This window comes from Phascolarctos cinereus, unplaced genomic scaffold (assembly GCF_003287225.1).
Source record: "Phascolarctos cinereus isolate Bilbo 61053 unplaced genomic scaffold, phaCin_HiC Scaffold_4;HRSCAF=312, whole genome shotgun sequence".
NCBI lineage: Eukaryota > Metazoa > Chordata > Mammalia > Diprotodontia > Phascolarctidae > Phascolarctos > Phascolarctos cinereus.
Genome location: NW_027555847.1, coordinates 4,055,148 through 4,076,961, shown reverse-complemented (window position 1 = coordinate 4,076,961; position 21,814 = coordinate 4,055,148). Strand labels below are relative to the sequence as shown.

Here is a 21,814-nt window from a genome sequence, read left to right as displayed (position 1 = left end):
CCTTGCTTTGTACATGTCCCTGGGTCCATCTGTCCCTGTTCTTGGTCGCTCTCTCTCCTTCTGTCTCCATGTTCCCCTCAGTCTGTGTCTGTCCATTTCTCTGTATCTCTTCATCCTTTCTGAGTCTCCATCACTCTTCCCCCCTCCCAGAATGACAAGCTCAAGTTGGCCAAGGAGCTGTCTGACTTGGTCATTTACTGCAAAAGCGTTCACTTTGACGGCTTCCGGGACCCTGCCTTCTATGAGATGTCCTCTTTTACGGAGAACCGAGCTCTCAAACTGGCCCAGGAATCAGGTACTTAGCCATGCACCCGAATCCCACTGAGAAACATCCTTGTGCCCCTCACAAGCCTTCATGCTTGATGGGGACTTTGGGTTGGAGAACCCCAAAGTGGGAACTGTCAAAACTGTGTCTATGCCTTCCTTTCCTTCTCTAAAAGAAAAGGATTCCCCTAGGCAGCCCTCGCTCTCAGGACCCACAGCTTTGTGCTCCTTGGGACGCAGGCTGGCTAGTTCTGGGGGGAGGTGGATGAGGCTGTCGGGCTTGTAGCTCACATTGTAGGGGCGAGGGCTAGTTTCCCAACAGGTTAGTAGAGCAGCCATTGTTCACTGCATATTGTAGGCGGCCTCTGATCTTTCCTAAAGTGAGCCCTTGGCACCTTTGCCTGGCAGGACACAGAGATCCCCTAGTTCTGGTAAGAAGACTCCTGGTCCTCTGTAGGAGAGCGTACACTGGAATGGGAGGCAGAGGCCCTCTCCTAGAGCACCCCTTCTTCCATTCGTTAGCTAGATGATTATGAGCGAGTCCAATGATTAAATGAGTTAGCGTCTACGAGGTGTTTTGGAAACACTTGATGCTCTGTAAATGCTAACTATCATTATCATTATTATATCATGTCACTTCTCTGGGCCTCAGTTTCCTTGTCTGTAAAATAGGGGTCTTAACACCTGGGATACCTTTTACAGAACGTCACATGATGCTCCAATGATGGTGTGTGGGGTACTTTGTGAGGCTTTCTCACCCACAACTGAAGTCATTTGGACCTCTTTGCAGATGAGAGGGATTCTCCCTGCACAATACCCGGGTCATTGAGGAGAGCCGAGCTTGGCTGTGATTTACAGGGCAGTGTCTGATTTCACAGACTTACAGACTCTTAGAGCAAGAAGGGGCGGCAGAGGTGCCTAGTCCAGCCTCCCTTGTCCAGAGGAGGCCCCCAGGGCCAGCAAGGGGAAGGGTCTTGCTCAGGGTCCCACAGAGGCTAAGTGGCAGAGCCCCCCAGGTGACTGGCTCTCGAGCTGGAAGGGCCTTTGAGCTCATGGAGGCCCTCTGCTTTCCCTTCTAAATTCAGTCTGCCTCAGGCTTATGGGACTCAGCTAGGTCTTCCCTGAGCTCTTGCCACACGGGGTAGGGAGACGGAATGAGGGCAGTGGGAGCAGCTGGGCATGGCAGCTTGGACCACCAGAGATAAGCCACAGTTCAGCTGGTTGAAAGGTGACCACCAGGCCCAGGAACCAGGCAGAGAACAAGGGGGCTGGAAAGCTGGTGGTCAGCAGCAGATGTGTGTGCCTGGTGGGGCTGGAGGTCACCAGCCTCTGGCTACCTAGCTTTCTTTTCCCATTCTAGGGCCAGAGGGAGGGCCTGGGCTATTATTGGTCTGGAAGCTGCAAGGCCTTACTCCTGGTAAGGCCAGAGGTGCTGGGGGATGGGTGTGAGGAAGGGTCTCTGCTCCAAACCAGGAAACAACTTGATCCGTCATAACATCAAGCATCTGAGCAGAATCTACCCTGCCGGCTGGAGGACAGACTCATCCAATTACAGTCCTGTGGACATGTGGAACGTTGGCTGCCAGATCGGTGAGGGGACGGAGCTGGCCTGGAGCTGAGGCCATCCAGCTCCCATGGGGGACTTGGCCACTCACAGCCACGAAGGGCGGGGAGGGCCCCTGGAAGCTGGGGAGCTCCGCCTGGGCCGTGGCATTGATTTAGAGGAACCACAGTGAATCAACTTGTTGTCCTGTATAAAAAGGAAGTTCATTGGGTTGGACGGGACACAGGGGGCCCAGAAATACCCCCCTCTGCCCTGTCCCCAGACACGGGCCTGAAGCTTGGACTGGTTTATGTTCTCAGAGGGAAGGATTGAAACCCGGAGTGAAAGCTTCCCTTCTGATAGTTCACGTGAGCTTGTTCCTGGAGTGCTCAGATGCACCAAGCTCTGTGTTGGTGCTAGAGGTACAGAGGTCGAAGGTGACAGTCCTGCCCTCGAGGACTTTACCTTCTCCTGCAGGACTGAGCCAACGCAGAGGGCACCAAGTGAACCCCAGGTTCCTGGTCCCCCAGGCAGCAGGGGCCGAGCTGAGCCTGGAGGCACCCCGAGGAGCTGGGCATCCTTCCATTTCCCAGAGGGATGAGGGGGGCGGTGCAGAGCAGCGAGGATGATGACTGGGCGGGGGTGGGGTGGGCACCTGAGATGCTCTTGTCAGACCCTCCCACCCCTGCTTTCCAGGTCTCAAGATACCAGCCAGCATTTAGGGAGCTGACATGTTAGCCTTTGCCAGTCACTCACATGTTAGCCCCTTCGATGCTCGCCACAGCCCTGGGAGGCAGGTGTTATTATTTTCCCCCTTTTTACAGATGAGGAAACTGAGGCAGACGGGGTAAGTGGCTTGAGCAGGTGGGATCTGGGTACAAGCCCACGCCCTCTGCCTCCAGGTGTCCCTGAGCTCCCTCTCATTCCTCCCCCTCAGGATCTCCTTGAGGACCCAGAGTCTGTGGTCAGCTGAGAGGGCGCTGAATTGGCGAGCCCCAGCCTGGCCACTGGGTTCCAGGGCCTGAGGCCTGCTCCCAACTCTGAGATTTTCTTGTTCAGTGACCTTGGGCAGCTCCTTTCCTTCTCTGGACCTGAGCTTCCTCTGTAAAATCATAGGGTCAGTCAGACCAAGTGAAATCTAAGGTCCTTCAGGCTCTGTGAATCAGGGAGTCTATCCCCAGTGCCTGGGACCTTCCTTATGGTGGCCTTTGCCCTTCCTCTTCTAGTGGCCTTGAACTTCCAGACACCAGGGACAGAGATGGACCTGTACCAAGGCCGTTTCCAAGACAATGGGTTCTCTGGCTACGTTCTGAAGCCTGCATTCCTTCGGGACCCCAACTCCAAGTTCAACCCCCGGGCTGTGGCCGAGGGGCAGTGGTGGAACCGGAAGAGACTTCGAGTCCGGGTAGGGGGGATGTGTGAGGCGCTTGGCCTAGGGGCTGCCCTGCCTGGCCCGGTCCCATCCTCCCGAGGGGCCTTTCCCCCTTCCCCCTACTTCTGACCCGACTACCACCAGCATCTCTGGAGTGGCTCTGACCAAGTTTCCTGCCCTTCTCACCCCTCCATGCTCCGGGCACCTGTGGCCCTTTCCCCATCATCCCAAGTGGTCTTAGTCTAGCATCCCTGACCCTCCTTTCCCATCCAGGTCATCTCTGGGCAGCAGCTGCCCAAAGTGAATAAGAATCAAAATTCAATCGTGGACCCCAAGGTGACTGTGGAGATTCACGGGGTTACCCGGGACAATGACAGCAAGCAGACGGCCGTGGTGAGCAACAATGGTGAGTACAGGCTGGGCAGGGATGGGGCGGCGGCACCCCCAAGGCCTGTGCCAGGGCATCCTGGGGGGCCCGGGGCCGGGGGGGCAGACGCCTTAGGACCTTGCTGACAGAAACGCAAATGAAGAGGGACCAGGAGGAAGGAAGGGCAGGTCTCTTGGGGCTCTGCCCTCCTCCGGGGCAGTGGGCTCAGCTCAGGGCGCCATGGGTTTAGAAGCACCAAGCTGGAGAGCTTCCGGGGGAAGGCCAGGTGACCAAGAGGCTGAAGGGCCTGGCGGTCGTGCTATGCACTCCTGGGGTTAAGAAGCTGGCGGCGCTTGGGTGGGAGAGAAGACTCTGGGCGCACAGGAGGGCCTGTTTAGCCAGACGGAGACAGTCACCCACATTCGGTGCTGGGAGGGGCTTTGGGGCCAGACTCGGCATCTCATCTGGCCTGGCTGCAGCTCCCTCTGTCCCAGGCTTTGGGCCTGCCTCACCCCCGAGGGCAGAGCTGGGCAGTGAGAGAGGCCCCAGAAGGGCCAGTCCAGGAAGCCATAAACTCCATGTTGGGGCAGCTGGTTTGGGGAAAGACATGAGAAGATTGGAAAGTGTTTGGAAGAGGGGGGCCAGGCAGTGTCACATGGTGGTCACACCCAAGGACTGTGTGTGTGACGTGTGTTGTATGTATGTTGTGTGTGTGTGTGTATGCATTGGATGGGGGTGTGCACATGCATGTGCCCTAGGGATCTGGGCTGTGCAGGGCTTTGCATCCTACTTTCAGTATCTGCTCGCCGAGCCTCCATGTTCCCATCCACACAATGGGATCACATTATCAAGGTTGTGCCTGTGTCAGGGCTGCTGGGAGGGTCCCATGAGACGATGTCTGCAAAGGCCGCTAGTTCCCCGGCTATTGTTGTGCGGACAAGGCCCTGTGGTCGCTGTGGCTGTTGCAGTAATCTTGGGGTGAAGAATGAGTGCTTGAAACCTCCCTCAGGACCCAAACCCCCAAACCCCATTGTGGTAGTGTTTCATTATGACCCCGTGAGAAGTGCTACAGCCGGCAATGTGCCCTTCTACATGTGGGGAAACTGAGGCTCAGAAAGGTCAATGATTCGGGCCCCACGGCCAGGATGTGTCCTTGCAGACATGGGGGCAGGGGGCAGATGGGAGGCTGGAGGAAGGACAGAAGGACCCATTCTCTCCCTTTCCCTATGTCCCCCACCCCACGCTCTCCCATGGTCCTCTGCAGGCTTCAACCCAATGTGGGACGTGGAGTTCAGCTTTGGGGTGGACGTCCCTGAGCTTGCCCTGGTCAGGTTCGTGGTGGAAGATTACGATGCATCTTCCAAGAACGACTTTGTGGGCCAATGCACCATCCCCTTCTTCAGCCTCAAGAAAGGTGAGGGCCTGCAGCCTCAAAGTTCCCCGGCCCAAACACTCAAGGTCACAAGGACTTGGTGGGTGGCACCCTGCTTCTAGGCCCTCATCCCCAGATCACTGCCTCTCAAGGTCTCCCGCACCCTAGGTTTGCCCTCACCTCCCCTGAGGCCCACCCACCCCCATTCCCTTCCCCTGTACCCCTCCCTCCAGGTTCCCTTCCTCAAATTCTCCCCAGAGTTTCTTCTCTTAGCCTCCCCCCACCCCTCCCCCAGTCTGTTCTACCAGGTTTTTCCTCCCCGGTGGATCAGGTCCTTCTCCCATACACCTTCAGACACTCTGTGGATTTAGGCTCTTTTCACTACTACCATCATGCACCTGGGCAGCTTCTGTTCAACCATCCACACTCACAAAGGCCATAAGATCAGGGGCAGAACTGAGAGGTGCCTTAGACACCATCCACACCAACCCCCTCGACAATTTTGTGGTTGGAGAAACTGAGGCAGGCCAGAGAAGGGAAGGGACCTGCCCAAGGTCACGTAGGCAGTACATGGAAGAATTCGAACCTGCTACCCATGCCTCTCAATTCAGCCATTATTAAGCACCTGCTAAGTTCCTGGGACTGCTCTAGGTCCAAGGAACTCACAGTTTAATGGGGGAGACAGCAAACAAATGTGCAGACAAGCTACATAGGAGGTGGATAGGGAAGGATGAGCAGTGGGAGAGCACTGGAATGAATGACTTGGGGGGAAGGGGGGTGCCAGTCTTTCCCAAATGAGTAGTTTAAGAGTTAGACCTGTGGTCAGACACATCTGGATTCCTTCCTTCCTTCCTTCCTTCCTTCCTTCCTTCCTTCCTTCCTTCCTTCCTTCCTTCCTTCCTTCCTTCCTTCCCTTCTTCCCTCTCTCATTCCGTCTCTCCTCCTTTCCTCCTCCTTTTCCCCACTGTCTTCTACCTCTCATTTCTTCCGTCCATCTCTCCCTTTCTTCTGTCTGTCTCTCCCTTTCTTTCTCATCTGTCTCTGCCTCTCTGTTCTCTTTGTGTAACTGTGTCTTTCTCTGTGCCTCTGATGCCTGTCTTTCTTTCTCTCTGTGCCCTGACTCTCTCCAGGTTATCGCCACATCCACCTTCTGTCCAAGAATGGGGACCAGTATCCATCAGCCACGCTATTTGTGAAGATTAACGTTGAGGACTATAGGTCAAGGGTCCTGGACAGCCTCCCTGCCGGGGAGTGACCAGAGGCTGTGACTTGCAAAGAACCAGCAGCCCTTTGCCCACTTGGGGCCCTGCCAGATCTTCCAGCTATGGGGCGCTGGGCCATCTTGGGACCAGTGAGAAGGGAAAGGTGCCTCACTAGGCCCTGACAATCATTAGAAGAGCCCTGAGTTGGGGAACTGGATCTTGGGGAGGCCTCTCAGGCTACCCAGCGGGTCTCACTGCTGGGGATAAGCCTGGGTGACATCCCCTCCTCCCACTTCTGAGCTAAAGGAGCCCAAAGGACCTGGGAGTGCAGAGCCCTTCATGTCCCAGATCGATGCCGTGTGCCCTCACTCAGATGGACTGACTCCCCCCAGAAAGCTTCCAGCTGCATCTCCAGCCACCCCTTGGGCAGTGCCTTCAGGGGGTCTGGGCTCCAGGCCTGGGGGTGGTGGGAGGCAGGAAGAGACAGACTGAGGAGGTCCCTGGGGCTCTGGGTCATGAGTTCTGCTGGTAAATTCCAGTAGAGCTAAGTTACACTACAACTGTTCCTGCACTTGGACGCCAGCTTTGGGCTTTAATAAAGTTAGAATGACCTCATGGTCCAGTGAACAGAACCTCTTCCCCTTACTTCAGACATCTAGCTTCATCCTGTCAGATCTGGGCTCTGGGAATCTCTTCCCTTGAAGGCCTCCCTGACTGGGGGGTGGGGTGGGGTGGTCCTGGAAATTCGGGGGATGGGACATGGGGTCTCTAGTCCCATCTCTACCATTGACTCCACTGGCCAAGGAAACAGGGAGAGCCTGGATAATTGAGATTCATGGATAATCCAAACCCTCTCCCCCAAGCCCCAGCTGTGCCCCGTCTAGCTCATCTCCTCTGTTGGGAGAGCCTGGGGAAAACTGAGGAAAATGAGGTGGAGCTTAGAGGCCCCCTGCAAAGCCTAGAAAGAATGACTCCATGGTGACCCCCGGCCCCAGCATCTCCCTACACGGCCTCCTCAGCACCGTCCTCACAGAGGCCCCACAGACACTCCAGGTGTCCAGTCACTTCCAAGGTCTCTCAAAACATTGTAGGGAGGCGGGAAGAGCCCCGGGCCTCCAATAGGAGACTCCAAAGTGTTCATGGCCGGGCCGGGCCCCTGTCTGGCCTTCAGTCTCCTCATCTATACAGTGAGGCCATTGGGGCACAGAAGAGCAGCTCACATAGCTAGAGCTCTCTGGGCACTGCATTATGGGATCCTCAAGACAGGGGAGGTGCATGCCATTCTGCCCATTTCATAGATAAGGAAACTGAGATCTGGAGAGGCGGAGTAGATCTCTGAGGCTCCCACAGCTAGCCAGTGTCTGAGGTGGGATTCAGACCCAGCTCACCCTGACTCCATGCTCTGCTCACTAGCTGCTATACCACACTGTGCCCTTCCACATCTGCCCTTCCAAGATTCTAGTGTTTTACTTCTGACTATATGTAGCCTGAGTCTCCACTCCCCTGCCCCTGAGGGAGCCCAGCCTGTCCTCCACCCCATTCCGCCCTCTCATGGTGACAGTGAAAAAGTGGGCGAGCAGGAGTGTGCAGACCGGCCCCATTCCCAATGCTGGATGAGGTCTGTGCCTTCTGAGCCTGGCGTGTCTCCATGCTGCACTGTTCTCCTTCCTCCCAAAATCCTGCCTGGTGCCCATCACATAGCCTTCCCATTCAGGCCTACAGAGAGGGCTTTGTGGCCTTCAGAAAGATGGTGGCAAGCCTTTATTGTCAGACCCTGGGCACGGGGAGTGGGCAGCACAGGCCACTTGGTCTTGGCTTGGCTGAGGGAACCCCAGAGGCACGGCTGATCACCCTCCTCGGCTCAGATCTCCAGGGGTGAGCAGCGTCCCCCATGGGCCCCCAGTCTGCTGGGACAGGGAGTTCTTGAGGAGTGGGAGAGGGTGGGGGCTAGGGCATCTGGCCAGCAGCTTCAGGGATGCCCAGCCCAGGGCTGGGAGCAGAGAACTAGGGAGTGCAGGCGTGCAGGGGAGCGCTCTGGCGGGCCCCTCAAAACAAGCCATGACGCTTCTTCTCACTCTGCTGTTTCCACTTGGCCATCTGGTAGAACTGCTCCTTGGACTTGCCAAAGATGTCTTGGAAATCGGCATCTGAAAGATAGTACTGGGGGAGGGGCGAGAAGGGTGCCCAGGAGGGTTGGTGTGGGCACAGCTGCCCCAGGAGGGACTGTCCTGGGGGCAGCCCTCAAGGCTCAGGCCATCATCCCTCCACTGGCCAAGCCAGCTTTGCCCAGACCAACGTTCCCAGGCCCCTCCACCGCAAGCCAGCGGCCACAATGCCAGCCCCTCAAGGCCTCTTGACCTTTTCGGTCCTTTTGGGAGCTATAGTCGACCTGACCTTCTCCCACCTCCTTGTCTTTGCCCAGGCTGTCCCCCACACCTGGAGAACCCCTCTCCTCCCCTTGACCTCAAAGTTCAGCTCAAACTTCTTCGGCATGAGACCTTTCCTCACCCTCCCCACTTCATGACGTGCCTTTGTATCTGCTCGGGGACTTGCACCTGTTGAACGCTGGTTCTTGAAGGGTTAGGGTTAGGGTTAGGGTTAGAGTGTTAGGGTTAAGGTTAGCTCTAACCCTAATTGCCTCTAACTGCAGAGCACACAGTAGGCATTTGACAGAAGAGAACGGAAAAGAACCCAGAAGCACTTCCCCACCCACCCACCCAGGCCCTGATTCTATTAATGGAGTTTCACTGGGGGAGGGGGTCCCTGACACTGCTGCTGCTGCCTGGGCCTCCCTGGGCCCTCAGCTGCTTAGCAGTCAAGGGAGGGTCCCCCCTAAGGTCTGTGAGATTAGGGATGGGAGAGGGTGGAGATCAGACCCCCTGGGCCTGGGACCTGTCCTGACTGGTGCTGCAGCCTATGCCTTGAAGCCATTCTGCCTCCCCCCCTCACCCTCTCCTCATTTTACAATTGGGTAAACTGAGGCTCAGAGAAGGACCTGCCCAAAGCCACACAGCCAATGAGGAGCAGAGTCTGGGCTCCAACCCAGGTGTTCTTAGTGCCAAGACACTAGACAACATTGCCAAAAATACAGGGCCTCCCCCTCCCAGATGCCTTCCTTGACATCCTGAGGAGGGGGCTAGAGACCCACTCCTGAGCCTCTCCACCCTTCCCAGGGGGCCCCAGCCCTTTCCCTCACTCCCCCTCCCCCTCACCTCTTTCCTGGATGGGTCCAGCCCTTCAGGAAGATCCTCCACAGCTTTGTTGATCAGGCGCTCCCGGGGGATGGGCACGGCGGGCATGGTGGTGGGCACGGCCCCTGCCACGGGGTACTTGGGGACCAGGAACGTGTCACTGTTATAATTGCTGTTGCTGCTGTAGTAGCTGCTGCTGGGGCTGCTGCTGGGGCTGGGGCTGGGGCTGGGCTCGCCACTTAGAGGCTTGGGGGCCACGGCAGGCGGAGCCTCCTCAGGAGCACCCTCCCCTGACGTGCCGGGGCCCTCGTCTGGCAGCCACTGAAGCGGGCCGAGGTTGTTGAGCTCCTGTGCCCCGGGAGAGGAGAAGCTGAACCATCTGGAGGAGCACGTGAGGAAGGGCCCGCATGTTGTGCATTACCATCCTGGGAGGCTGGTGCTGGCCCTGCGGCATTGCCTCTCTCACACACCTGCCAGGCAAGTGTGTCTTGGACAAAATACTGCCCTGCACCTCAGTTTCCTCACCTGTCAAATCCTTCCTGCCCTGCCTGCCTCGCGGGGCTACTTTGAGGAATGGGTGAAACCCGGAGGGGGTGGAGTTCAGCTGCCCCTTCCCCTCCAGTCCCCTCGAGATCCCCTACGGTGGCTCACTCAGACAAGAAGGCACATGCCTGAGGACCCCGAGAGGATCCCAGCCTCAGCCTGGGGAAGGCGTCCGGGACAGAGTCAGTCATGCCTCTTTCCGGGCCCTCTGCTGGCTGGGCTGCGCCTCCCCTGCCTCAGTTTGCCTGGTGGGGAGTTGGCCTGACCTGGTAAGGCCCGATCTGTGGCCGGCAAACTGGTCGGCCTGGGGAGAGTCACCGAGTCTGTCCTGGGTCACGGAGCCTGCCCAGGCCAGCTCACTCACCATGGTCATCTCAGAGATGGCTGACACATCACCGAGGCTGTTCTTCAGCTCCTCGTAGGATCTGCCATTCTGAAGGGGGTGGGGAAAGGTAGCTCTTAGGACTGAGGTAGGAATGGAGATAGGATGGGAGATGAGGATGGGGAACCTGTGGGGTCAGGGACAGGAATGGAGAAAAGCAAAAGGGATTAGAAAAGGGGGAGGGGGCTGTGGACAGAGATGGGGGAGGGAGCTGGGGACAGAAATGGGGGAGGGGCTGTGGACAGAGATGGGGGAGGGGCTGTGGACAGAGATGGGGGAGGGAGCTGGCTGTGCCTCACATTCCACTTGTAGGGGTCCCAAACACCGAACCAGCCAGTGAAAGTGGGGGGCTCATGGCCCTGCTTGACCACAATAATGGGGGTTGACGGATCCCTGCCCGCTGGATGGCTCTTCAGGTACTCTCGGGCCAAAGCCACTGACTCTTTCTTCTCATACGGGTTGGAGTCTTTCCCAATCCATAAGAAAACCTGAGATGGAAGAAGACAGTTGGGCTGTTCCCCGGGACGCTGTGGTACTCTCCCTGGTTGGGGCAGGCGGGCTCCGGCTGGAGCCTCTGGACCCTTCCATGAAGTAGTGGCGTTGGAGTTCGGGGCGCCCCTAGCGGCTCATCTGAGTACTTTCCCCACCCAAGGTCCCACTCTCGGCAGAGAAAACGGAAACAAAGTAAGGACTGAGTCATTCTGCTTTTTTTCCCTAATATCTCCAAGACATTATAATGCCAGTCATCCCCAGCAGTAATTCCGTGTGGATGTTTATCTCTTCCTCCCAATGAAGCAAAACCAAACAGAACCCCAAGTCCATGTTATTGCTGTCCTGCCCAGCCTCAGGTCACTGGGCCTCTATTCACCCAGCCGCCCACCCCAGCCAGCCTCTTGCCTCCTGCCCTGCTACTGATGTCTCTGAGCCATGGCCTCCGGAGCCCATGCCCTGCTCACCTCTGAAGCTCCTGCCCAGGAGGGAGTGAAGACAGATTCCTGGCCAGCCCCTGGCAGCCCCCCCAACCGCAGTTCACATCTCAGACCATCAGCCCCCTTTCTGGTGGTCCTCACTTTCCATCTCTTGCTTTCAGAACTAGACCCAAGTTAACACTTGAGGAGGATGAGTCAGCCCACCGCCCTATGTCTCTGTCACCAACCCAGAGACTCTCTTGGTCAGTACACACCTCCCTGGCCACCACTGTCCCCTGGGTCAGGTCAGTTCCCTGAGGGAAACATTGCCCACTTTGGCTTTTGTCTCCTCCGAGCTGGGCACAGGGCTTGGTACCCAGTAAGTGCTAAATAAATGCTGCCCATTCACTGCATTTCATTCATTTAGTGCTTCTGACACTATTCTTACATAGCTGTGCCCGCCTTTCACATCCCCCTCCCCCAGGTGCCCTGGCTTCCATCAGCCGGAAATGTCTTTCAGATGGAGGTAGATTGGGTGGTGGTGGGGGGGTCCCTACAGATGTATTCATTCACTGTGTTCTCTATGTGTATGTACTCTTCCTACTGATGGTGTCTGTGGGTGGATGTGCCTGGGACAGGGCTTGTTCCAGGATGCTACACTGCTTTTAATGGGAGGAGAAGGGAAGGGAGGAGAGGAGAGGATATGGTAGAGGAAGGGAAGGGAGGAAGAAGGGAGGGGAAGGGAGGAAGAGGGGAGGGGAGGGGAGGAAGGGGGGAAGTGGAGGAAGAGGGGAGAGGAAGGGAAGGGAGGAAGAGGGGAGGGGAGGGGAGGAAGAGGGGAGGGGAGGGGAGGGAGGAAGAGGGCATTCTGAGGTGGTACCTCTTCCCATGTGTCCAGTAACATGATGTCATCCTCATCCAGGTCACCCTGGCTAAAGAACACGATCTCTGTTAGGATGAACCGGTCAGTCTGACTGGGGCATTCAAATAGGCGGGGCTGGCAGGAGGAGGTCTTCTTCTGGAGCCTGGGTCCATGAGGGCAACATGAGAGCATGAGACAATGAGCCAGGAAGGGAGGCAGAGAGCCACGAGCACACACCCCTAAGTGTGGCTCCGCTGCTCTTGGCACCAGCCCTTCCCCCAGCCTTGCTTCTTGCTGCTAATTCCAGGCCAGACTCTCTTCTTCCAACCCTAACTCTAAACTTGGCTCCCCCTCCAGGAAGCCCTCCCGGGTTAACCCTGGCTTGTTCAGATCCTGCCTCCACTCTAGGTTCCCTCAGACCTTCAGCTGCTCTCCCCTTGGCCAGCCCCTTCTCTGCTCACTCCATCATCTCTTCGAACAGAGAAGGCTGGAAGAAGAAGCCATAGGGATCCCCCTGTTCCCCAGTTCACAAAGGGAGGAACAGAGACCCAGACAGTGAAGTGACAGCATAGTAGTAGCTGGACCCAAACTCGGGTCTCCTGGTGCTCCTTCCTTCTGGGCCATCACCCTTCTAGACTACAGACCTGGTCAGTTATTCCCCTGAGCACAGGCTCAGCAGTCTGGCCTTCAAGGTCTCCAGAATCTCGCCTCAGTCTCCCCATTCCTCTGTAGCCCGTCAGCTCCTGTCAAGCCCAAGCCCCACCTTGTCTCTGGGTACTCCGCACACTGGCCCCTTCCCCAGGCTGGGCCCACACTCCTCTCCCTGCTGGGGCCCACCCTGTGGTCCACCACTGAAGAGACACCTTTGCGCTCACTCGGACATTATCCCTAATTGTTCTGTACTTGTTTCTTTTCTACAGAAATAGTCTGTGAGCTCTCTGAGGATGGGGACTGTGTTCCCTCACTATCTCACCGGCTGATGAGCCCAGCACTTGGCTGCGAACAGACAGAAAAGACCTGCAAAATGGGTGGCTGGCTGGATGATGGCCCGCGGGGCTGCTGGGGGATCCAGATCTCCCTCTCCACTCCCACCATGGCTGGGAGAGCTGAGGGGGCTCTTTGAGCCTCTCTTTAGAGAGTGACAGATAGAGATAGTGATTGGCTGGCCCATGTCATGTCCAGAGACCCAGACCTGGAGATCAGGACACTTAGGCTCCATTCCAGGCTCTGTGTGTGAGCTTCAAGCAAGGCACCAAACTTTTCTGGTCTCAGTTTCCTCATCTGTACCATTGGTTTAATACCACTGATTCTGTCACCTCCCAAGACTGGTGTCAGTCAAGCAAGGCTGGGAAAGCCCTTGTAGGCGGGTTTCCCAGAAGTCTAACTGTCCCCGAGGAGTTTCTCGCCTTTGACCCTGGAATTCCGGGACCCCCTGGCTCCTCTCTCCCTCTTCCCCTCCCCTACTTTCTTCTACCTCTTATCGCTGGTATATGGGGCTCGGCCTCCCAGGGCCTCCCAGAAGCTGTGGGGCTCCTGCCCCTCCAACACTGTCTGCTTGTCCTTGTGAGAGATGATGTCAGCCACCATGCGAGCCATCTCCCTCTCATCCCCGCTGCAGCCCTGGAGGGAACCAAGAGGGAGGGATGGGGGCTGTGGAGCCTGTTTGTGTTCCCAGCCCTGGGTCCCAGGAGCACCCCCACCGCACCCCTCCAGGCCCTTCCCTTACAGCCTGATCAGCTCTGAGATCTCTTTCCAGAACCTCTCAGCCCACAGCTGGAGCTCACCACTGGAATGCAATGGAGCTGGGAACATATTTGCACCCAGGGGCTGATGTTCAGACTGGGGAGGGGAAAGGAGGGGAGGGGCAGAGAAGGGAGGAGGGGAAGGGAGGGGGGTAGAGGAGAGGGAGGAGAGGGAAGGCACAGAGGGAAGGGAACCCAGGGGCAGTTGGAGAAAGATACCAAAGGGTAATCCCGGGGTGTCATCAAGAAGAGAAGGGAGGAACGGACAGTGTCCTTGGGTTTGGCACCTGCAGGAATTCTTCTGCCCTGAAAGTGGGCAGGGGAGGCCACCCAGGGCTGAGGCAGGGCAGGCTGGGGCAATGAAGACACAGGCCACCCTTCTGTTACTGGGGCTTGGGAAGCCACTGGAGAAAGACTCAGATACAGAAGGGGACAGGAATGGAGTTGTGTCTGAGCTGCCCGGCCAGAGATAGGGTGAATGGCCAGAATTCAGCCAGCCAGGTCAGGATGGGCCCTCGGTCTGATCCCCTCCCCCTGGCCCTTTCACCCTAGCCCACTCCAAGGCTGTAGGGAGGGCTCACTACCTTTCCACACCACAGGTAGCAGACTTGGCTGGCGGCAAGCAGGAAAACATCATTGGAATTGAGGGAAGAGGCTCGGGCAGGCACCTCGACGGTCTTGGTATTATATTCATCCGTGCCCCTCACCTGGAACAGCTGGATGTCTGGCTCGGGGTCCAAACGGCCGTCCCGGCTAGTGCCATCCTGGAAAACAACGGCCAAAGCCTCCGTCAGCCCCAGCTCTGGAGCCCCTCCACAGGCGGCCATCCAAATTCCACTGAGACCTCCAATGAGGCCAGGACTGGGTGAAAAGAGACCACCTCCCCAGGCAGCCCACCCCACTCTGGCCCAGCTCTCCCTCTTCCTCAGCTGACACAGCATCTGGCTCTCCATCCCTCCCCTAAGCTCCTGGCTCTGCCTCTGGGGTCAAACACATCTTGCCTGTGATGGCCAGGCACCTCAGGGATCTGGAGCCCACAGGGATTCCTGTGCCCCTCCCCCAGGGCCCCTCCAATCTCGGTCCCTTCCACACTGTCTTCTCCCGGTTTAATCTCCAGCTCAGCAGCAACGGCCTTCACTCCCCTCCCCTTCTGCCTCTGCTGCAGCTTCCTCCTGAACGTCCCACTACTCTGAAGGCCCCTTTCTCCTCCCAGTGTCTCCATTTGGAGGAGAGGCCTGGGCTGGCCAGCCTTCACTCCTCTCCTCCATCCCCTCTGTTTTTGACTTCCTGGACTTCCATATCGTGGCCCTGGAGGGGACCCTCCCCCTCCTCCTCCTTTCAGTTCCTTTTACACCTGGTCTTCCCTCCTTAGAATGGAAGCTCCTTGCAGGGCAGGAACTGTACTTCTTTTTGCCCAGCCTAGTGAGGGGCACACAGTGAGTACTTAATAAAGGTCCTCGTTGCCTGTCTGCCTTGTCAATATCCCTCCATTTAGGAGGGTGCCCAGAACTGAGCACAAGACTGCAGATGGGGTCTGGCAGCAGGACTCTCGCCTCTCCTGGCGCAGCCTCGGGCCCCAACAGTTACTCGTATTGAGCGTGTGGTCCCCTATGACTCCCAGATCTTTTCCCTTCCCTCTTGTGTGTATGAAGTTGTCGGGGTTCTTTTTCAACCCAAATGTCCAGATCTCCGCCATCCAGTGTTCGCTGTCCTCGCCAACTCTGTGTCATCTGCAGTTGGGGGCGAGGCCATTTATGATTTTCCCCAAGTCCTTGAGAAAAATGTGAGCCAGCATAGAGCCGAGCACAGATTCTTGGGGCCTTTCCCTGGAGGCCTTCCAGCCCATTCAGGGGCCCCTCTCTGTATCTGACTCTGGAGTCACAGTTAGACTGGGGCCATCATCGAGACCACCCTCCACTGTCTAGAAGAACGCCCTGAGGGAAGTGGCTACGAGCTCAGCAGAAATCGAGACAGGCGACATCTCCCCCATTCCTCAGAGCTGAAATGAAAACTGGGGCCAGGCTCCAGAGGCTAGCCCTTGGGAAAGTCAGTGGGTCTCTTGGGGTCTCCCAAGTGACAGACAGGGCTCGGTAACCTCTGGAAAGTCCAGTGGTGAGCTGCATAGTGTCCAGGGAAGGCAATCACAATGGTGAAGGGCCTAGAGTTCATGCCATACAAGGACTGGTTGAAGGAACTGGGGATGTTTAGCCCAGAAAAGAGAAGACTAGGGGCAGGCAGGATGGGCATAATCCATATCTTCAAGCTTTTGAAGGACTGTCCTGGAGAAAGGGATTAGCTGAGTTCTTCTTGGTCCCAGAAGGCAGACCCAGGAACCCCGAGGAGAAGGTTCAAAAGGCCAACAGGAGGGCAGGAAAAGCTTCCTGACTGGGAGAGATGTCCTGCAGTCAATGGAACAGGCTGCCCAGGGAGGTGGTGGTGAGCTCCCTGGCCTGCAGGCAGAGGCGATTCTTGGTTGGGTTGGGTTACATGGTGGCTAAGGTCCTGCTGGCTCAGACTCTATGATGCTGTGATTGTATCATCCACCAGCCCAGTGGCCTCCTGCTAAGGACAAGCAGGACCTTTGCTCGTGTCCCCCCCCCCCCCTTCTCAGGCTGGGAGCTCCCAGGGAGGGAAGATGGCGCTGGGCCTAGCAATCCAAGCTAAGGACTCCCAGTTCCTTCCATCAGTTCTCAAACGGCATGACCTCAGGGCTCCTCACTATCCTGGATGACCTCTCCTGGACACTGGTCCCAAAGGTCCCCTTGTCTAACACATCCCTGCCGATGACAAATGGAAGGCGCTTCTGAGAGGTGCACTCACTCTGTCCTCACCTGGAACACAATGAGCCGCCCCTTGAAGATGGCCAAGAAGTGCGGAGGCTCCTTTCCCATGGTCACCCAGACCTGTACAGGCTCCTCCTGGTACATGTGGTCTAGCTCAGTGGCATTGAGGGTGCAAGCCATGACCTCATCCACCGATGCGTGTCGCCCCTATAGAAACAGAGGAGTGAGGACGGCCTGGTGCCTGGTCCCAAGAGGAGGAGACAGGGCAGGAAGAGGAGTGAGAGTGGACTGATACCCAGGCCTGGAGCAGGGCGGAGGGGGCTGGGAAGAGGGGACTTAGGATGAGCTGGCTCCCAAGTCCGGGGGAGGTGCCAGCCTAGACTGGTGGCTTGGGGATGCCTTCCACATGGCTTAGGGCTGGCAGACTTCAGGGACGGCCTCCTCAACCCTTCTCTGGGCGAGTCTCCCTTCCCCTAGGAGTTCTCTCCTTCCCCCTTTTTCGTGATCAAAACTACTGTTTCTCACATCTCTTTTCCACCTTTTTTGTTTGCTTACATGCTAAACATTCAAGCCCTGACAGTCCAGTGCCTATGACCTCTTACAAGCTGCTTCTTCTCTCCCCAGCTGCCTCCTTACCCTGGCACTTAGGAATCCCCACCCTATGTCGTCAGCCTCCTCTCCCCTTCCTCTCCTCCAGTATTGGGCCCATCTGCTCCAGCCATGCTGCTCTATTCACTGTCCCCTGCAACACACCACGTTCAGCCCAACTTCCACACCCCTGCTCAGTCTGGTGCCCCTCCCTGCAATGCACTCTTCTCGGGCTAGCTCCATCTCCCCATCCAGCAGGACCCAGCTCCTCCCCAGATGCCTCCCTGGCCCTTCAAGATAGCTCCTTTCTCTGACCTCCTCTTTCCTTCCATGGCCCATGACCCAGATGGTTCCCTAATTTTAATGCTAATAAGAACTCCCCTCTCCATTGCTCTTTAGGGTTGGCCAAGCACTTTTCTCATAGCCCTGCAAAGAGGATGGCAAAGAGGTGATGTGACTTGCCCAAGGTCATTCATCTAGGTGCAGTCAGAAATGGGATTTGAACTCAGATATCTTAACTCCAAGAGCAGCATGATTTTCACTGGCTCAAGCACACTGGGATGAGCACCGGGCCTCCAGCTTGTGTGTGTAAGCTGCCTGACTCCGGGCAAGCCACTAAACCTGTCTGAGCCTCAGCCTCCTCATCTGTAAAATGAGGGCAATAATAGCACTCGCCTCATCTGGCTGTTGTGGGGAACAAATGAGATTCTGTGTGGAAAAGGCCTCAGCAAACTTTAATCATACACACACACACACACACACACACAAACACACAATCTACATACATGTACACGTACACACAACCCACACACACATACACGTGTACAACCTACACACATATACATACACACAATCTACGTACATATATACACATACATACACAAACATACAGATAGATGTATACACATAGATGAGCTAGGATGATTGCTTTGTTTCTCCGGGCAGATCAGAGCTCCTTCTTTCCCTTCCCCTGCACCCAGGCCAAGGCCCTGAGGACGCCAGGATGCCTAAGCTCTCTCTGGTTTCCCCGTTTGTCACAGGGTTAAGACCTCTGGCCCTTCCTCCGGATCTCCCTGGGCTCTGGCATGGCCAGCATGAGGGGGGAGGGGTAAAGGAGCAGGTGCCCTCCTTGTGGGCAGCCTCACCTGCCAGATGTAGATGATGAACTGAGCCCGTCCAGACTTCTGGTAGGTGTAGAGGACCAGGTAGCAGTCGCCCCCATAGAACTGCCCATACTTCTTGGGATCAACAGGCTTCTTGTGCAAGTCCTCAATCCGCCACACCTGCGAGCCCAGAGATAGGGGGCAAGAGGAGGGGGCAAGGTGGCAGTTAGTCCTCATGGCCCTCCCTTAGCCTCTGAGGGCCTCTCAGACCCAGGCACCAGGGGCAGGGGAAGCTCCTTGAGCTTCTTGGATGGCCCTGGGATGGAGAAGCCTCCCGCCCAGGTCCTCCAATCCCCCTCCTCCCCAGGGAAGGAGACTCCAGACTGGCCACCTTCCCTGGCCTTTCCTCTGTTCCACTGTCTGTGCTCTTCCTGCCCCTGGGGGAAGTCGGGGATTGTGTCTAACTCCAATCCTGAGGACTCTTCCATTCTGCTCTCTCCTGCTCCAAGTCTCTCCAATTTCCCTCTTCCCTGTGACTGAGCTTCCTAATACATTCCCCAGGTTCTAAAGGGGGACAAAGGAGAGCCAGGGGGGCCTCCTTTGATGAAACTGTGGAGTCTGCCATCTGACTTTGGGTCCCAGGAGCTCCTCCCCAAGCCAGGTCTGGGCTCCAGTTCTTTGGAGCCAACCTTGAACCTACCTTTGAACCAAAGAGCTGTCCCAGGAGAAAGGCTAATCTTCGTTAAAGTATTAATAACTAACAGAGGAGTTCCCCCTTCCCCAGGGGATTGGCGGGCAAACAAGGGAAAAGCCTTAGCCCCCAGATAGGACGAAGCTGGTAGGTTGCCTGTCCAATGGGAAGCCTCTGAATGTTTCAGGATAAAGAACCATTAATGAATTGTGAACAGAGTAACAGGATTTCAAAGGGCAGCGATAAGGCATGTTAATGATATAAAGAATCTAATAGAAAGTTTGAAAAGTTCAAAGGAAGCAAATCACAACAAAGAGAAGGGGGTGAGAAACAACTGAAATGAAGCGGAAAAGCCATTTCCAAAAATAATTCAACCACAGAGAGGATTAGAAATGATGCAGATCTCAAGTGATGGATCTGGAGGGTGGCTCAAGATACAGCAGCCTCAAGGTTGCTGACGTCCTGGAAAAGTTAGAAAGAAAACTCCAAGTTCCACATTCCAGAAAAGCATCCAAGAGAAATTGAAGAATGATCGAAAACAAGTAGCAATGCAGGAACAGAAAGAATCCTTGAACCTCAGCCCTGAAGGACTTAGTGCAGTCTCCTAGATACAGCAGTTGCACTGGAACATTGTAGCAACAGAGAACATAGCTAGCCCTCTTGCAAGAAGATGGAAAGAAATACCATCCCAAGCCAGATAATAAACATGTATTAAGCACCTACTGCATGTGTCACGCACCTGTGCTAAGCAAGCATGGGAATAACAATAACAAAAAAGGCAAAAGGCTCCCTCCCCTCAGAGAGCTCACAATCAAATGGTGGAATTACGATTCAAGAGCAGCAGAACTTTGGGATAATGAGAATCTGAGGCACAAGATTAAGAAGCAAGAACCTTGAATCCAGAATTATCATGAGGAAGAGTCCGTTTTTTGTGGTGCAGTTGGGGTTAAGTGACTTGCCCAGGGTCACACAGCTAGTAAGTATCACATGTCTGAAGTCGCATTCAAACTCAAGTCCTCCTGACTTCAAGGCCAGAGTTTTATTCACTGCACCACCTAGCTGCCCCTTTGAGGAGGCATCGGAAGAGGAAGCATCTTCCCAGAGAGATGGGGGCCTTTCCAAAGGGCTTTTGAAAAACAGCCGAGCCAAGCCCAGCTGAGAAGGACTTAGGACAATTCACACTTTTCTGATCAGATGAAGCGCCAGCCAGAAGCATTCGAAGCTTTTCCCAGCACACAGCTGACTAAATCACTTCAAGATTCAGATTAAAAAAAAAAGTGGAAAAGAGAAAGAGTGATCCCCAACCCTTATCTTTTCTCAAGGAGCTATCTAGAAATAAAGATTTGGCCAAGGCTTCCTTCATAAGGCTCCCGTGAAAGTGGTTTGGTGAAGTTCACATGAATAACCAGTGATTAGAACCCAGCCACACAGATCCCACTTCTACAGAACTTTAAGGTGTGCAAACACCATCATTCCCATTTTACGGATGCAGTATGGAGCCCAGACTAGAGAGGCTCTGAGTGACTCGTTCTTGGTTTCTCAGCATCTGAGGATCACAGGAGAGATCTTTACCCAAGTCCCTCCTAATTGGACAGCTAGAATTCTCTTCTACTAGATTACGCAGCGAGTGGGAGTGTCAGAGAAAGACACAAAAAGGCAGATAGAGGCAGAGGGAAAGAGACAGAGAGAAAGGAGATTCTAGGACTGAATTCAATTAATTTCACTTCAACAGACATCTATTAGACACCTGCTGGGTATAAAGACCTGGGTCTGGCCGTGGAAATACAAAGGCAAAGACACTAACTCTAAGATCCTTTTGTTCCCAGAGCTCCCACTTTGGCCCTGTCCCCTTCCAATTGGTGGTTACCCCACCTAGAAGCCATATCTAGGTTTGATTTTAGCCAAATTTTTATTCACTTTCTTTCCTGTCCCGTCATCTTCTCCTTAACTCTCTACCCCCTCTCCTCCCCTCCCCCAGTCTGGATCAATTGTGTCATTGCCCTGGGAGAGGCAAGTCAATTAACATTCCTTCAGCACTTACTCTCGGCCAGGCACTGAGGACAACAGAAAAGGGCAGGGGACTTCTTTGGAAGCTTGGTGGAGAACTCCACTGGAGAACGAAGGATGGAAATTCTCCTAAGGGTCCTCTCACCGTCCCTGTCGATGTCCAAATCCAACCTTCTCCTGGTATGCGGAGGCCACAGCATTTTCCTCAATTACAAATTAAGCTGCTTGAGGGCACGGGCTGTCTGTTTTAGTTTTTGTGGCCCTGGAGCTTGGCACATAGGAAGCGCTTAGTAGGTGCATTTTTTATGCATTCATGAATAGTCATAAAGAGAGAACTTAAGGGGAAAAGGATATCCCTTTTTCCTCTCAAGCATGCAAGGAAGATACAGTAGATGACTGATGATTGCTGGGTCACAAATTAGCCAGGATTTAGGGATTCTAATCCAAGAAAGTGAGTCAGTAATGGTTCTCAGTCAGTCAAGGGGGTAAAAGAGGACATTATTTATTTTTTTTTAAAGCACCCAGCTGATTAGAGCAAAGATAAGGGTAATACAAGCACTCTTTATCAGACTCTCTGGACTGCAGCCAGACTGTGGGCCAATCGCAGCTAATGAGAAAGGGAAGGAATTGACTTGACTCCTCGCTTTAAAAACTTTGCTAAGGAACCAAGTGCGATCCCAGGGGAAAAAAGGAAGAAGGAAATATCCAAGTGAGACATGGATTAACATGCCTGAAAATTAAAAAGACCCCAAATTTATAAATGAGAATTTTTTTTTTTTGGTGGAGGTGGTAATGGGGGCGGTCTTTCCCATCGTCATTCCACTCCGGGCTGCCTGCACCACAGGGATCATTCTCATCTTCTCCCTCAGCCCACCAGAACCTTGGGCTCACTAT

The 21,814-nt window shown here is 55.2% G+C and overlaps 2 protein-coding genes across 3 annotated transcripts in view; one reads left to right on the top strand and one right to left on the bottom strand.

Moving 5' to 3' along the window:
• Window positions 1–6,752, top strand: part of PLCD1 (phospholipase C delta 1) — a 33,777-nt gene extending 27,025 nt beyond the window's left edge. For both annotated transcript variants that reach the window (XM_020964464.2, XM_020964463.1), the window contains 6 exons: window positions 151–295; window positions 1,738–1,854; window positions 3,034–3,212; window positions 3,453–3,585; window positions 4,811–4,960; window positions 6,049–6,752. In XM_020964464.2, coding sequence (XP_020820123.1) covers window positions 151–295; window positions 1,738–1,854; window positions 3,034–3,212; window positions 3,453–3,585; window positions 4,811–4,960; window positions 6,049–6,173 — 849 coding nt within the window. In that variant the 3' untranslated portion in view covers window positions 6,174–6,752. The remainder of the gene's footprint in view (window positions 1–150; window positions 296–1,737; window positions 1,855–3,033; window positions 3,213–3,452; window positions 3,586–4,810; window positions 4,961–6,048) is intronic.
• Window positions 6,753–7,863: 1,111 nt separating this feature from the next.
• The window catches only part of VILL (villin like), a 30,069-nt gene continuing 16,118 nt past the window's right edge, over window positions 7,864–21,814 (bottom strand). The window contains 9 exon segments of the mRNA XM_020964459.2: window positions 7,864–8,280; window positions 9,333–9,659; window positions 10,219–10,287; window positions 10,536–10,724; window positions 12,025–12,169; window positions 13,481–13,626; window positions 14,333–14,512; window positions 16,580–16,738; window positions 18,265–18,402. Coding sequence (XP_020820118.2) covers window positions 8,167–8,280; window positions 9,333–9,659; window positions 10,219–10,287; window positions 10,536–10,724; window positions 12,025–12,169; window positions 13,481–13,626; window positions 14,333–14,512; window positions 16,580–16,738; window positions 18,265–18,402 — 1,467 coding nt within the window. The 3' untranslated portion in view covers window positions 7,864–8,166.